Source organism: Phoxinus phoxinus, assembly GCF_949152265.1.
Source record: "Phoxinus phoxinus genome assembly, chromosome: 6".
Taxonomy (NCBI): Eukaryota; Metazoa; Chordata; class Actinopteri; order Cypriniformes; family Leuciscidae; genus Phoxinus; species Phoxinus phoxinus.
In genome coordinates this window covers 14,088,400-14,106,159 of record NC_136881.1, presented here as the reverse complement: position 1 = coordinate 14,106,159, position 17,760 = coordinate 14,088,400, and the positions used below count along the sequence as shown (strand labels likewise).

The 17,760-nt window shown below is 37.1% G+C and overlaps 1 protein-coding gene and 1 long non-coding RNA gene across 2 annotated transcripts; both read left to right on the top strand.

The window, feature by feature from the left end:
• Positions 1–4,881: 4,881 nt before the first annotated feature.
• On the top strand, positions 4,882–7,285 carry LOC306999889. The gene is made up of 3 exons (XR_013797931.1): positions 4,882–5,252; positions 6,461–6,588; positions 6,678–7,285. It is a non-coding gene; the product is annotated as an uncharacterized lncRNA (long non-coding RNA).
• Positions 7,286–12,602: 5,317 nt separating this feature from the next.
• On the top strand, positions 12,603–17,744 carry apela (apelin receptor early endogenous ligand). Its single transcript, XM_079614976.1, has 3 exons — positions 12,603–13,249; positions 15,369–15,458; positions 17,494–17,744. The coding sequence occupies exons 1-2, from the start codon at positions 13,147–13,149 to the stop codon at positions 15,455–15,457; spliced, it is 192 nt and encodes a 63-aa protein (XP_079471102.1). The 5' UTR covers positions 12,603–13,146; the 3' UTR covers position 15,458; positions 17,494–17,744.
• Positions 17,745–17,760: the final 16 nt, after the last annotated feature.

Genomic DNA, 17,760 nt, shown 5'->3' with positions numbered 1-17,760 from the left:
TAATGTACCAGTATTGCTATAGTATTTCTGCCACAGTGGTGCTGAGGTATCAGTGATGCCCTGATTTTGCAAAGAGTTTGTGTTTGCTCGTTCAGCCGGAGCAGATGGCCTCTCCCTTCACTGAGATGGAGTTTTACACTATTCTCTTCTCTCTGGCAGTGTTCAGTCTCTTTACCCTGCATGGCCTAATGCAAGAGACGAGATGTGTGCACACTACAGGTATGACCAACACGCATAAACAATGCAATGGTTCATTAATCCTAACGTGGTGTTAAAAAAACTGGGTACAACTTTTGTGTTGTGTGGGTCAAACAGACCTGCATTGGTTTCCATGCAATTTGCCAAAAATAGACTAAAACTAGCGTTAGAAACACACTAAAGACAGAAAGCCTCTATTGTAGCTTGTCAGAAACTAAAAATATAAAATATGCAAGGAATTTAATAATTCCCATCTATTTGTTTATATTGTGTTATTTACATTGTGTTAGGGGTGTTATATATTAGCTGAACAGACAAAACAATATTTTTTTGTCATGAATACTTGTAGTGTCAATTAGCACACTCTATAGATATAGTACTAAGTACAAATATGTCTATTTAAGTATAAATAGTATCTAACATTATTTGTACGTTGTGTATTGCTATATGTACTTAAAATAGCCTCTGCCTTATTGTTATGTCTCAAACCCTTGTGAGAGTAAAATGGGTTTCTCACTTCTTTCAGTGCTGCAACAGTCTAGTAATTAAGATCTAAAAACTAGCAACCAAAAGCATCCTTTGACATATTTTATTTCCTTGAATGATTCAGAAGATGAGTCTTTAATTTCGGGTTAAGTTCTTAAGTTCTCTTAGGGTCATATTTTAATGTTTTACGAGCTACAATAAAGTTTTTTTATTTTTTTACCTGACTCTGCTTCATGGAAACCAATGGGGGGTGTTCAAGATGCAAAATTTTTACAGCTTTTACAAACAAATCTATGTGTCCAAACTTTGCATGAACATTCATGACCCTAAATGAGGAAGTTACAAATATATATATATTAAAGTTTTTTAACCATTTAGAAAATAAAATGCTGGTCAAGCTGATTACCAACACAACATGAATAGTTCACCCGAAAACGAAAGTGGTTTCATTCTGTATTGAGAACTTGGGCTGGGGTTCAAACATTGTCCATATGACTCGAGTACTAGCCAAGTCACACAATAGCTTTTTTTCCAGAAATAAACATTTGAGTTTTTTTTTTACAGAAAATATTGGCATCCACTCTAGCTCACCTTAGTGTGTCATGTAAGAGTAATGATAATTTTTTTAATTAATAATTATTTTGAGTCTTTTCAGTTAGTTGACTCATTAATCCGACTCATTTGGTTTCCATGATTTGGTTGCTATTGCAAGAGAAGATTGACAGTGAACAATTATCATTAAATAACTAATAACTATGTTAATCACAAAACGTTATAGAACCATAAATACATATATCCTCCATTCTGTTTGATGTTAATTGTCTTTGTATATTTATACACATTTCTCTGTAGTGTAAGGCAGCTCACTCGCTGTCCGTGATCGATGATGTAAAACTCGTAAACTTGATGATGTAAAAACAAACGTAAACTTTTTCTTGTGTAGGCCTACGCCCGCTTTTAACGCGTCTTCTTGACTATCATACAGTCTACCGACGTTCTGAGATCCCACAGTGCCATGGCTTAAAGCGAGGTTTGTACAGTCTGACAAGCAACAATCGTAAAGTACTAATTATAAATCGTACAGTGTGCACCCAGCTTAAGACTCTGAGTGATTAGTTCGACCACTAATGCAATGTCGTTCCCTTCCCTCCTCTCGGGGAACCAGGGTCACTTACATGAGTAGCCTGCTAACCAAAGTCAAAGACATTCACTTTTGAGATCGGTTCATTCGACTAGGGCCGTCGAAATGGCTGAAAAGCGAAATTCAAATTTTATATTTAAACACTAATATTCAAATTCAAATGGCATATTTTCAGTTAGGGAAAAAAAATCTTTTGGCTTGTCTCCTGAAGCCTCAAGAGGGCGCAATGAGCAAAATAATAATGCACCGCATTAAATTGTTTATTCAAGGCAATGAAATAACATGACCTTAATACTCTCAAGAATATACGCTGGTGAACAGAATAAAGGTGGTTGCCAGCGACTACCATAGTTTGAAACAGCAACAACAAAAGCAGAACACTGTGCAGAACACACCACAGCATCAGACACAAGCCAGAGCGAGTGGTGCCTGAACTGCTTTGAACGTTCAATAGCCGCGTTTCCACTGTCGGGCCAGTGCGAGCCAGGGCTTTCAACGGGGCGGGCTGGGCTACTAGCCTCGGACCTGTAGCACTGAGCCCAAAACCACACTGCGTTTCCAGACTCAGGTAAACTCCACCTTTGTTCATGATCACTCCTCAAGCCCGAGCTGGCTTGCTTTGGACCAAGGTGTTCGGCGGGCCAAAAAAACATGGCCGTTGGCCCAATGACAGTCGACAGTGGCCCAATGACAGTGGAAACGTGACTGGCCCTGATACGCACTAGCATGCCCGCTTTTGGCCCAACAAGTGGAAACGCGGCTAATTTATAGTGCTCGAACTGGGCAAGTGGGTCATCCGCCTTGCCCCTCTCAGGAACCATATAACCAAAATACATTTACCTACTGGCTTGTTGAGAATCCATTGATGATACGCTGTAAACGCCGCCACATAAACTTTGAGCATGAAAGGTGCGCACCTGTTCTCTAAGCGCTCCTGTAGAAAAGACAGGAGAACCAGCAAAGGGGCAAGATCTAGGTTCCTCACACTGCACCAGGTTCTGAAGAGGGGCTGCTGTCTTTACTTTCATTTTGTATTTGAAGACTTCAGATGCAAAAGCCTTTAAGTGCCATCTGAAATTTTCTTTTAAACTGAGCATTTTTATCAAGCTTGTATATTTAAATAATACACACATTTTATTTATTATTAAAGTCTTTAAATGTTCGCCAGTTCCCGCCTCCTTCTTCCCATAACAACGAACTGTGATACAATAATCTTTACTGATGGGAAAAGTAGGCCTTTACATAGGCCTACTTGCTACTTGGTTTCTGGCTAGTGATGGGCAAGCACATCCACTGGGCCTGTGCCAGCGCACAGAACTGCAGGTAATGAGCATTCTTCAGCTGAGTTAAAGAGGTCCACCTCCATCTGGTCCATCTCCATTCTCCGCGGACTACTCTGCCCTTGAGGTTCAATTGGCCAGGGACATGTACTGCCCGGATCGACAAGAGGCCGGAACCATAACAGGAGGCTCTACACCAACCTGTACAGCGATCTGGACTGGAGACCACAACGGTGGTTTATGTATGTAACCACTGAGGTATTCACTTTTCTGCATATTCACTGTCAGCCGAGGGGACAACACGTGTGATTTAGCAGCTCACATTTGTGTTTCTGTAACACAGCCTCTGACTGCGCCATGGCAAGCCAGTCATCTAAATAATTCAGAACACGCATTCCCTTTGATTTTAGCAAGGACAGAGCAGCATCAACACATTTTGTGAATGTTTTTGAGGCCAGAGATGGACCGAAGGGGAGGACAGTGAACTGGTACTTTGAATGAAAATGCTGCGTGGCTATCTGAATATGAAAATAAGCATCTTTCAGGTCCACCGAAATAAATCAAACTCCAGGGCGAATCTGCTCGAGAATCAGCTTCTTTTTTGATCATTTTGAACAGGAACTTTACCAATAGGGTGCAAGCCACCATCCTTTGGCGCTAAAAAGTAACAGCTGTAGAATGGCTGTAAGTAACGGCTCTCGGGCTCTGTCACCAGGACCAGTCCTATTAGGGGCTTTACAGACTAGAAATCTCTGACCTCAGCAGCTGAGCGCTCTCATAAATGATTACTTGTGTAACCTGTATAATTTGAAACCCACTCAATTTATATATATATATATATATATAGAGAGAGAGAGAGAGAGAGAGAGAGAGAGAGAGAGAGAGAGAGAGAGAGAGAGAGAGAGAGAGAGAGAGAGAGAGAGAGCGAAATATGCATTTGATTTAGAATTTAGAATTGATTCGAATTCATAATTCTCTCCTGCTGTTTGACGCGCATGCGCCCACTTGCGCTCGTTCATTGAAGTCTGTTAAGTTTGTTGTCAGAATGTGTAAAACTGAAATAGCCTACTCACGGGACTTTCTAACATTTACAAATAAAGATATAAGCATAAAATGTAAGTTACTTGCTGAGGAAAACACGTGCCAGGCAACAGCACACGCAGCTGTCAAATGCCGACAGAGACAGTAAAGCTAGGCTATATGATTTTAGTTTTAAGCGCTAATAAATATAAAGCATTGTCATGTTTCGGAGAACTTGGATCATGTACCTAACCTTTCCCGCAGCAGCCCAATCGTTGTCCTCCGCAATTTTCCATATGCATTTTGTCCAGAAATGGGTAGCCTAATTCACTAAAGCGTACGCGACTGGCTGATGGTTTCCGAGCACTGCGCGCAGATATGCGACTACGTAATCTATTCGTAACTGTATTTTCAACAATACGATAATCGATTTTACCTATTAGGCTAGTATTGGAGACAGTCATGTTGCTTTTAAATGTTTCTTTTTCAAAATCATCGATGATATGATTAATTATATGATTTAATTTTTTCACGTCATATTTTTTCAATATAGATCACCTGTTCGTTTTTTTTTTTCAGCTTCACCATGTTTCCTTCGAAAACATTGCATTATTGATAATCTGGCACTGTTATTTTTCTAGTCATATTTTGTTAGACACATTTTCATGTCATATTTTTATTTGTCATCATGACTAATTTTCGGTAGTGTTTTAATTAAATAATAGTGTCATCGCCAAGACGGACACCCCACGCCCCGAGACCGTTTCATTTTTTGAGATCCCTAACAAGTAGCCAATTGCAGTAGGCCTATTTGCCAATAGCATAAGAATTGCAATGTGCACTTGACTAACAAAAACGGGTTCAACTAGTTTCAAATGTGACGTGGCATTCTTGGTTTGTTCTCTTCTTATAACTAAGGCAGTGAAGTTATCAAAGAAAGACTTGAGGAGCCACTCATCGTCTAAGTCCACCCGCAGGCCTCTCAAGACTGATTTCATGCAACGAGGTCAATCCAGGTCAGGATCAAATATGATGAGTGGTGCTGCGCACATAGCTTGACCAGTATGCTGCTACCTTTATTGCGCTTGAAACCTCATCACCTGGACTGGATCCGGCTGCTAACTCAGGTAAACAATAAAGACAGCAAGTGTACGTCTGTAGGTATACCTTAAGTATGAGTGGGTTTAACGTTGACACGGTTTATAGCCAGCAGTAAGGAAGCAGGAAGAAGTGGACTTTGATTGCTCTGTGTGTGAGAAGCTTGTAAAAGTCTCTAACGCACAAGCATGTTTCATACTGTGTGTGGTATAAATGGAATGAGGTGCTATTGATGGGTTGAATCCTGTTGAAAGCAAGCAAAACAAGGTATTTAAATCAATTTTCTCTCTCTTCACACAATGTTAAGGCCCTATAAAAGAAAATACTGACTGCAAAAGAATGTTGTTGCATACTATGCAATAACTAATTAAAAATCTATGAAATAGAAATTTTTGATGATGACACCATTTTTATTGATATCATTGAGATATTGTTACAGATGATATTTTAATTCGTTTTTAGTTTTATATTTTCAGTTTTATTTTTATTTAGAGTCATTTTGTTGTGCTTTTCACATTTTTATTTGTTTTTTGTTTTTAAATGTCCATATAGTTTTTTTTTTTTTTCATTTTTTATTTCATTTTTAGTTATTTTAATACATCAAGTTAACTTAATGAAAATTATGTTTTGGCAAATAAAATAAAACAAATAGTTTTTATTTTATATTATAGTGAGGTGTAAGTAAAATGTTATGCTTTTAGTTTAATAAAAGCATAACACTAAATAATTTTATAAATAATTTTATAAATAACACTAAATAACTTTAATAAAAGCATAACCCTGGATAACACTAATTTAAGTTTGTGGATGTTTCATATGAAAACGTTATGATAGGCTATGTTTTACCAAATTTGGAAATTTTTACTAATCATAGCCCTGCAACATTAACAACCATTATTTATTTGCATTAATTGGTAGTTTTTTTTTATAGCTCTATCTTTAAGGCTCTTCTACAGTCTTTTGCTTTATTCATCAACACAACTGCACATCTAAATGTAGTTTATTGATTCTGAATACATGCAGCCTGTTAATGGATTTTCTCTGTTCAATCAATCTTGCATTTAAGTCTTAAGGGCCCTAGCTGCATTTCGCAGCCGCTTCAGTTTTTCACACTTATTGTTGTTTTTCTACATTCACTTTTAAAACCTTTTTGAGAGAAATAATAAACTGGTTAATGCTCTGTAATCATATTTTAAATAATGCCTTCGTCTCTCTCTTTCTCTCTCTGTGTGTGTAGGGGTGGAAGTGTGTGTGTTATGGATCTTCTATTTTCAGGGTTTGAGTTGGTCTTCATCGTCATTGCTTTTACTATCATGTGCTTATTTGGCCTGGCTGCAGTCTACACACATAATACAGACCATCAAGGTAAACGCACTTTATTTATCCACTCACCCAAACACTGAAAGAATGACTAAATCAAAATGTCACCTAAAGTCTATATGTGTGTCCCATAGATGACTACACTCAGACAGAACAGAGGATTACACGACAAAAGATCAACTCAAAGAAAAAAAGAGTTGTCACCAAAGCCGATCAAGAGACACCGTGAACATATTTCACAGACATACAGAATCTCTCTGTTGGTGCTCATTGGATTAAAGGCCTGGCTCACCAAATGCAGTTAATCAGCAGACAAACTGTGTGAAGATCTCTGAGACTTCAGTTCACACTCAAGACACATGTGATTTCTCTCAGCTGTTTCTGATTGGCTTGAATGTATAACCCCAGTAAGTAATTAACCAGTAAAGAGGATTTATTGAAATCGAAACCCCACCCCTTTCCCCACCTAAATCTGCTTAACATTTGTATTTATTTAAAAACTTCTTTTTTTTTTTACACATTATGCTTTTTGGGCAAACTGCATCTAAAGTCTGTGGGTGGAGGTAGCTTAGGGCAGTTAAAATAGGAAAACATATTGCTGAATGTATTTTGTGAAAAAAAACTATATTATATATAATATTTGTATTTAATGCCTTTTTAGTTGTAATTTATTTATTTATTTTTCCACAAAAATGTATATATTTCAAAATAAAAATGAGAATATTGTCTCATACACACTTTCGATAGACATGATTTTTATACTTTACAAACTGTATATTACATAATTTAACCCTAAACACAACCTCACAGAAAACTTCTGCATTTTTATATTAAAAATATTTGAATTGTATTTTAAGCTGTTTCCCTCATGGGGCCCAAAAATGTCCTAGTGTTTTGAACCGTTTTATTGGTCCCCGTATAACATTTTATAATGCGTTTTAAATTATATTTGAACCATACCATAGTGTAAATATTAGTAGCAAATGTTATGTAGTCAACCATGCTGTTTGTAACTTATTTATACTCCATGTTTCAAATATATTTTGGCCAGTAGTAAAATCAAATTTTCAGTATGAAAGAGTTGCACTGAAAATTTCTACAAAATTGTTGGTTCAGGTAATATGAGCCATTACTGTGCCCTTAAGCAAGGCAGTTAACACCATTGTGCTGCAGGACAACTACCCCTGTAATTAGTCTTGTGTAAGTCACTATGGATATAAAGATCTGCTAACTAACTGCTAACTCTGGATTATGGCCATTGAAGGATCTTGAAAATGACAGTGCATTAGATGGACTCAGTACGTTCCTATATGCACTTAATCTTAAAATGTTTACATGGCATTAAAATCCACTCATCTAGATTACATTGTCTCAAATGATAGGCCTATATGGAAAGTGAGGTTACATGGTGTCCAGTTTCATGACCATGTGCTCTTTTTGTTACTACTGCTAAAAGATAATGCAGGTCAATTTCAAGTGTAACACTTGAGAACAGTTAGAAAAGGAAATAAAGTTCACAATATATAATTCTGAAAATGAAATCCTTAAATTAAGTTCCATACAGTTTATTAACCTTTACTGATAAAACTTCACTGCGTAAAAGCAAAACTTTCATTGTCATCATTTCGGTTGTGAAATGAAAACAGAATACGGGGCGCCCTCTACTGGTAAAAAAAAAATTGGTTAGATTTTTTTTTTCTGCACATTGATTATTTACTTGAATAAGCCAACCATGCAGCCACTGATTTTCAAGCCTTTCTTACAAATTCTTTGTATTCTTACTTTTCCTTAACAGTGGTATTCTTTCATGCAACAAAATACAGACGTTCTCTAAGATTCAGTGACCAATTTAAGACAAAATGTGAAGGGCCTACAACTTACTTAAACAGGTTTTTAAAATGTTTGTATTTTTTTTAAAGGGAACTGTATATAGTCTATATTCTATATTCATAATATAGCTGTATTTGTGTGTACACACACACACACACACACACATATGAGGAGCCTACATGGGTACGCTGGAGGAAGGGAGTATGTTGGGGGAGTAGTTTGGGTATGCGCTTCCTGGCAGTAACTACTTGGAGTTGTAAACTTCAGAAGGGGGTATTGTGTGTGTGTGTGTGCGTGTGTGTGTGTGTGTGTGTGTGTGTTGTAAAGGGAGGGTAGTAATCTAGTTTTGGAGGAAGAAAGGTTATGGGGAATGCCACTCTTATCTGCTATTGCAACAGTCAACAAAGCCCCACACTGATAACACTTCCTGTTACACTGAACCAATATTATACAAACGCACTTGGCACAAACAATCACACTCTCACTTTGAACTCAGCGCTGGGCCATAAAACAAAACTAATTTCTATTCAGTTAAAGAATCTCAACTACTTTTCAAATATCCTGATTATAATCTAATAATCTAATACATTTATAAATAGAATTAGACACATTGACACCATAACTTGATGTACCACAAGTACCACATTTTATTAAAATAGGCCTGCTTTCATTCAATTTCATTCATTCATCATTTTTTGAAGTACCCACACCTTTTTTTTTTTTTTTTACAGTGTTGTTCAGGAGTATTTTCATCAGAATTTTAAAAGACACAAGTCTCTCACTGCCCATCCAGACTTTTTTAATGTGTGTCTATCTGCTGATTGACACATCATGTGCTCTTGCTCCTGAAAGATGGACTCGACCTCTGCCTGCTGGGACAGGGGTGTTTTTAAGGTCAGTGTGTGTGTGTGTGTGTGTGTGTGTGTGTGTGTGTGTGTGTATGTGTGCGCAGATCAAGCAGCACGTTCCATATGAAAATTCTTCCTCTGTTCTGCAGAGATTCAACAATCAACATTTACAAGTTTACATGTAACAAGCATCTACCTTTTTATATGCTACTTGTTGCTTTGTCTGTGATATATATAACATTTTAACAGTTGCACCAATTTTTTATTTATTTGTAATCACTATTTTTTTTTAATTACACTTTAAGGAATCTAAATTTCTTCCTCAGGATTGTGTGTGTGTCTGTACAGCGGGTGGAGTCAGTAACACACGTCTCTAAGCGGAGGGATTATTTGAGGAGGCAGGTTAATCCAAGTAATGACATCTAATCCCCAATAAAGCAAACGTTACGACACACACACACACAGTCACAGACATACACCCACCCAGACCATGCTGCGTCTGTGATTTCATTACGAGTCAACGAGCAAACTGACCCCAACATCTTCGCCAAGCCTGTGTTTTCATGCATGCGCTCTAGTCTATAGGTATCAGTCTCCATGGATGCCAGGTGGCTCCGAATAAGAATGCTACTTCATTAGCATATTTAAACTGAGGGAATGAGTGGCAGGGGGCAATGTGAATCACCGGGGAGAATTAAAAGACATACACACAGAATGCATGGCACTGGTGGGGAACATTTTTGCAAACACTATAAAGCAATAAATAAGAGTAGCTGCACACATATCAACAGACATGCACACACACACACACTCGCATGGGGTCAAATAAAGCTGGTCTTTGGACTGAAGTACCGGGCTGTCCATTAGTTACATGCTGGGTTCTAATCCTAATTGACATGAAAAAAAAAGCTCAGAGGATGTGTAGTCACACACACACAGTTGGCACAAATGGATTTTTAATAAGGATGGGCAGCATCCATGACAGCTGCACTATATCAGACCAACCTAAAACACACACTATAACTCCATGACAGGCCCAGTATATCAAAGAAGAATTGAGATAAATGGTCACACTCATGAGAAAGGTCAAAGAGTGGACACACATATGGCTCACACACTCGGTTTGCACACATATGCACTTCATTATGGACACAAACACACACTTACACTCCAAGAGGTCAACTAAGGCACACTCACACACACTTCTAACCTCTAAATCTCTCTCTACACACTTTATTAAGTGACTTTTTAGTATTATTTATGTGCTATTAGCTTTATTTTCAATGATTTTTTTCACACATGCACTGCCCGTCCAAAAAGAAAAAAGAAAAGTCGCTGTTTGGATTTAAAAAGTCAAATGCTTAAGAGTCTGGATCATTATTGCAGTGTTGCAATGGTTGTGAGGGAGCATGAAGAATCATTTTTTTACACATGAATTGGCACTTCTAAGTCCAGACCTTCAATTCATTGGAAGTCTTTTGGTTGTGTTGAAGGAGACTTTACAGAGTGCTTCTTGCATTGTCAATACAACATCTTGACCAAAAATGTATGCACCTCTTGATGGGAAAAAAAACATCATTTATTTCCATCAAGAGGTGCATATATTTTTGGTCAAGATCTTATATTGACAATGCAAAAGTCAAGCACTCTGATCTAGTCCAGCACATTGCATTTTCCAGTTTACTTGCAAAGGCAACATTTCAAATTTTTATTTACTTTAAGTTTTTCATCTAATATTTATATTTTATTTCAGCTTTATTTCAATTAACTGCTTAAATCACATAAATACTCCCACAAATGATCCTATATTTACTGTCATTTGTTTGCTTGATGGAGCTGCTATGTTATTTGCATAGTTTACTAGTTTTACGCAATTGTCTTGCACAGTCGAGCCATTCGCAACTCCGGCTCATTATAACTCACATGCGCAACATGGGGTATCTGAAAATCTAATAACATTACCATACTGGACCCATAACACACTAGGGTATCTGTCCAGTTTCGCATCACATCACTGAACAATAGCGTGCACACAAAGAAAAGCCATTCTGAGCAAAAACTCACTCTTTCTATCCATTAGAAAGTGACTCTTCCATTATTCAGTCTGTTTTAGGGTAAATAGTCTTTGCAACTTTGTCTCCAACAAAAAATGTCCACATTTGTACTTGAGAAATCACATGCAAACACACATGGGGTGTTCCTGAATTAACACGGGCTCCATTTAAATCTTAACCCTAATGTAAACTATATTTATGTTTTGTGTGATGAATTCTGATTCTAGTGCCCTGCCATTATGAGTTGTCTTTTCGCTCCATTCCTTGGTTATTTCCATGGTGATTTACTAGCATTTTATGCCTGCAAATGTCAAGCCGACGAGTATTAGACCATGTAAATCTATACTTTTGATGAAGAAGGTGAACATTAGCTTTAACAGACTTTGGCCAGTGCGTAAGTGTGTGTCAGGCTGGCTCTCCTGTTGTGAGGTTTTGTTCTAGGTAGTGAAGTACAATAGTAGCTCATTAGTAAAGAGAGAGCTCATAGATCCAACAGCTACACTATAATCAGCACTTCACAGCTCGTTCACACACACACACACACACACACACACACACACACACACACACACACACACACACACACACACACACACACACACACACACACACACACACACACACAAACTGACCAGGCCAGCCAATAATTCACACACCTCTTTGTCCAGTGCTAATCATAACCAAAAACAGACACACTCGACTGCACATAAATTATCACCATATGTAAATATATATATTTTAATCCACATACAAAATGGGTTCCAAAAGCCTAACATCACAATGAAAATCTGTCTGTAGTTAAAGCTGAAAATATTCTAAATATGCTGTGCACTTATTTGTACTTTTGTATGTTTTTGTTGGCATACTATTTGTAAATTAGATGTTCTCTATACATAGCATAATAGCATACTTTTCTGAATTCTAATATTTGTTTAAATGTTTAAACAATGCTTAAATAATTATTATAAAATTATTTTTAAAAATATATATAAAATATATGTTTTAAGTACAATCAACTTGGCTATTTAAGTTATTTCAACTTAAATTACATCTATCTATCTTTCTATCTATCTATCTATCTATCTATCTATCTATCTATCTATCTATCTATCTATCTATCTATCTATCTATCTATCTATCTATCTATCTATCTATCTATCTATCTATCTATCTATTCATGTAAAAAAAAAAGCAGACTAGAGACTTTTGGACTTGTGTACACCACAAATACATTTTAAGTATAATTTCCAAACACTTATTTCAAACTTTGTGTGTTTTGGGGGTCATTTCAGCTGCCAGCTTTCTTACCTAATTCATGTGGAGTCAATATGTGCAATGCAAAGTGTGTGTGTGTGTGTGTGTGTGTGTGTGTGTGTGTGTGTGTGTGTGTGTGTGTGTGTGTGTGTGTGTGTGTGTGTGTGTGTGTGTGTGTGTGTGTGTGTGTGTGTGTGTGAGTGATGTTCCATGTCCCCACCCAGTTTTAGGTCTTCCATACCCCTCCTTCTGTTGTACCCTCTCCTCCCCCTTTCTCTTGTCTGTATAAAGAGGGGGTGAAGCTACATTGTCACGACTGGACATTCCCACTCATCAGGTCATCTATCTAGCAAGCCCATCCATCCCTCTGAGGAGAGAGAAGAAAGTGAATATCGCCATCTGAAACTTTGGAAAAGTTGGAGAGCGTGAAAACTGACTGCAGCTGCGCATCCTCTAAAACTGAATCTTAATGATCTCCGAGAAAAAAATACTGAGACCGAAAGACACATAAAAGGATTCCAACAGTCCGTTATCGGCATATTCACAGAATTTGCCCTCGAAGGTACCGGACACATCTGAGGACACTCGGGTCTGCGCAGACCTCACACAGCATCACCATGAGATTCTTCCATCCTCTGTATCTCCTCCTTCTGCTGCTGCTGACAGTTCTGCTCATCACCAGCGCCGAGAAACAAGGTATCACAAGACCTGGTTTTTGGGGTAAAGAATATATTCATTCAGCTACTTAAAATATTTCATTTCGACAAAAATTATGTTATGCAAAAAGTCAAGTCTGTTGTGTGGTGTAGCACTGGATCAAAACACTTGCAAATTAAGAAAAAACGTAACAAGTGTAAGGATTTTTTTTAAGTGCTTTTACTTGCTGATGTACCTGCAATTATAAGTTTCTAAATTATTTATACAATTTTAGCTAAAAATATCAAGTCAACTTTATTTAATTAGATCCCTATAATTCCCTAAATTGGAAAAACATCACGCAAAAAAAATAAAATAATAATTATGATTCACAGATTCACAAGCAAATGACTCTTATGAACAGGTTATTTTAATGGTTTGAATCAGTCTGACGAATTGCTCCCCCTCAGAGCGGTTACTGAATCAACATCTGATTAACTTCGGCCTATTAAACTGAGTTATCGTCTCGAAATAAAGTTTTGTGTACTGAAGGTTTGTAAAACAAATAGGCCTATCGTTAGTGACTTGTTGTTCACGGGGAGTAGTTAAAGACAAATGACTTTTTAAAATACATTTTAATCTAAATGCATTTGTATTAGCTATAGGCTGTAACATTTTGAATAGGCCTATAGGGCTATAGCTGAAAGTTTGTGGTAAACCTCACAACGGTTTACCCATTCACCTATCCAACTGTTCTAGCCTACAATGAGTCACTATGGATAAACGTCACCTAATTAGTAAACCAAGTTCTTGTTGGCATATTTAGGTCTGTCGTGGTTAGTGGTCTGTTGCGCGGTCATGGCTGATTTAGGGTCACTGCTTTGAGTGGATTTTAAGTGGCGCTTGACGCTTCTGAAAAGTTCAGTCTTAACTCCAGAAATGAGCTTAAGCCCACACTTGACCCTTGACTTGAAAATAAACGTTGTTGTTTTCGTTTTTTTACAATTCTATACTAAATGGGACAATATGAATACATTGTACACGTATAGCAAATTTGTAAATAAACCGCAATTACGCGCGAGACCCATTTATTTTTCCACTATTTTGGTGGTTTAGCGATTATCTAAACGCTGGGGCATAGCTATTATACAGTAACTAAATGTAATTCAGCCTACGTGTATAGTAGCTACACTCCAATCTCCCGCTGCTGTGGCGGCTATGCGCAATTAATCTGGTGCCCGTGGGCGATCAAGCACCGGCGTTCATTGTTAGTCATGATGTTGAGCACAATAGGTATAATGCATTAGCATAGGGTGACTGCGGTGAAAGAGAGAAAGAGAGGGAGGTACATGGAGTTCGCATAGCTTTAGTCAAAGGCAGATATAAAAGCGCCCGGTTCTCCTCCCGTGCGCACCGTGCCATTGTCCTTGCGCCTCTGGGAGAGAATCTAATAGCTGCTTATGGAGGGAAGTGACATGAGCGTTATCACAAGACCTCTGATTGTTATATTGCCTTCCAGATTGTTTGTTACCAACTGGGGAGACCATTCATTTTGATTTTATTTCAGGTAACACCCCAATCTGGGGGTGGGGGTGGGGCGTAGCCTACATCTCCCCAACCCCCCCAAAATATCAAATAGTCAATATTAAAACCAATATTAAAAAGAAAACTGTTGATCTCTCTTGAACTGATCTTCACAGTAGAGATTCACACAGAACTCAATTCAACAAAAAATCTACATTGAACTAACCCAGAAAACAAAATATGTTCTAAGAACATTTTTATTATGTTCCTGTTAAGTTATAAAAACGTTATTTCTGAATGTTTTCTTTTTTATATATTTAATTATTTTTTATTCTTTGGTTATGAGAAGATTCTATTTTGGAGTGTTACTTTGAAATGTTTTCTCAACATTCTGAAACAATTATGTAGGCCTGAACATAAACAAAATGTTAGACTAACATCCAACTAATATGTTTCAGGAAAAAAACGGTCCATGAATGATAGATGTTTTTGTGCTAAAATTTTGAGAACATTATTAAAGGCCAGATCACTTTGAACGAATAAGGCTGCGTTGAAACAATCTGTATTGTATATATAGCCCTATATGAATAAATGTGACTTGACTTGACATGAGATATACAGTAACTTAAGGTTAATAGTTCATAGCCCTGACAAGTGTTTTATTTTCCTCCCTTTCCAGATTTTCTCAACCTGAGGCGGAAATATCGCAGACACCACTGTCCAAAGAAGCGTTGTCTACCTCTTCACTCCAGAGTACCATTCCCTTGAGGTGAGACTTTAGTTCACATGCAGGCTATTTATTCCCTTTTATTACTCTGAGGAATGGGCAAATATTGAAAAAGAGTTATCAAAGGGGAGCATCATTAGCAAATCCAAATTCTGACATTCCTAGCGTGTATTTGCTGACAAATAATCGTGAAATACCTCGAATTTACTTTTGTGACTCCTTGACAACACAAACTGATTCTTGACTAACAAGTGCGTGCACTTCATTTGAGAATGGTGTTTACCACTCCATTGTGATCTGTGGGTTTGTGTTCTGGAGAAAAGACGGCCAGATTAATTAACAAACCGGCTGTCGGATCTCTAGCGGCCCTAAGCCACAACAGAAACAGACGGAGGTACTTTGGGTTAAATACCGTGTACTAAATGAGCTGGGACATTATTGGATCTTTATAGCTGTGTGACTTTCTCTCGGACCGGGAGTAAACACAAACACTCCACACCCACCCACACATACACACACACACAAAAGAGTGGAAACCTACATAGCCACACAGAGACACACAGACAGACGAGAAAAGCCCTACCCCCATAAATTCAACCCATTTTAACTATCTGCCACACACACTGTAAAACTTGGGTGGGACGCCTAGTAATGCCAGTCCTCAGAAACACCTGGTGGCCTTTTCAGTGAAGGGAGTACAGTTATGTAATGATTTAGCAATAGAATTTAAAAAATAGAATTAAAGAAAATATATAATATAGTTATAAAAAAACAGGCTTAAACTGTGTGATCATCAGTTGTTTGATCATTAATTCATTAATTAAATATATATATTTAAAAAAAAATTAAATTCTAGAATGTTTGTTGTTGTATTTTTTTAGGTTTTTAGTGAAAGCCTAAAGACAAAAGTGCAATTAGTGTAAATTAGATATCACCTAGAAGCATAAATAGAACATCTGAGCGCTCAGCTCTGTGAAGAAGGCTAATTTTAATATGTACTATCCCTGTTAAAACATCAGATGAAATAAAATAAATAAAATAAAAGTAGTCAGACTAAAGAGAAAATACTAAACAAGGATTATCAAATGTGAAATACCAAGGGGGTCATAAGATGGTACAGGGGTAAATGAAGTTTGTGTGTGAGGTTATGGGGAGAAAATGTATCCTCAAAGACAGACAGAAAACAAATGCAGAATGTTTTCTGTGATGGGTAAGATTAGGTTTAGGGGACAGAATATACAGTTTTGTACAGTATAAAAATATAAAAATCATGTCTATGGAAAGTCCCCATAAAACATGGAAACCCAACATGTATGTGAGTTTTTTGGCTGCTTAAGGCCTTTTTGTTACTTAAAGAGCAACTTAGAGTCGGTTCTTTTATAAAAATTATTTATAATTTTAAATAAATTAATTAATTATAACTCTTACCAACACTTGTAACAAAATGATATTACATTGAACATTTTACCTTTCACCATCATAAAATATTTAAAATAACTTCATAAAAAAACTTAAAATAATACACTTTTTAAAATGACTTTTTTACACCACACAGGTCATTAAATTGAAACTTTTGTTGAACATTGCATATACGTTTCCCAAAACCATTTGTAACCAACATAAATAAATTGAGTACATAGGAAAGTGTGTTTTAAAGTACATTTTTATCTAGTAGATTATATTGTATCAATGTATTGTATTATCATATGACTTATATTGTATATATATACACTACATTAGTTTTCTTTATCTTGACACGATCATTGAACCATGAGCACATGTTGTTAATGGTGATATGTGTGACACTGTATCTGCGGGGACACACATTCACTGTGACAGCCTACCGGAGCCGCCTACTGTTTTCAGACACTCTGGAGAGGTTGTCACCTTTAACCTTTACTCTGTGACCCCCACACAATGAGCCAGAGCTAGTCTGGAGTTAACAAAACACACAAACAGACACACACACATATATATAGAATCAATGTCTAAAAGAAAAGCTGCACAAAGATCACATAAATATCCATTCCATAACCGTGCATTGTGGATTTAAACTCTTTGTTTTGTTCTCCAACAGGTTTTACAACTCTAGAGGAACCTCTATGCAGCTTCTTCAAGCATTAGGAAACCCAAAGACCAGCAATGGATGGAAAAAGTTTCATATCCGACTCCCTGAAGGCTGTTCATTCGCCCATATATTGTAACCAAGCCATGTTAGTCACTTCTGTGTAGAGGGAGTGTATTGTTTTATAAATGTTAGTGAACAAGTTATAGGGAGATCCACTGCAACAGAACACGCTAAAACTCATCGCTCAATCAGTTTGAGTTTGCCAGAATCATTGTA

Bases quoted from the DNA above. Each gene is read 5' to 3' on its own strand.
- apela (XM_079614976.1), top strand. From the start codon at position 13,147: ATGAGATTCTTCCATCCTCTGTATCTCCTCCTTCTGCTGCTGCTGACA. The intron at 13,250-15,368 runs GTAAAGAATATA...CTCCCTTTCCAG, and splicing joins CACAAGACCTGGTTTTTGGG to ATTTTCTCAACCTGAGGCGG.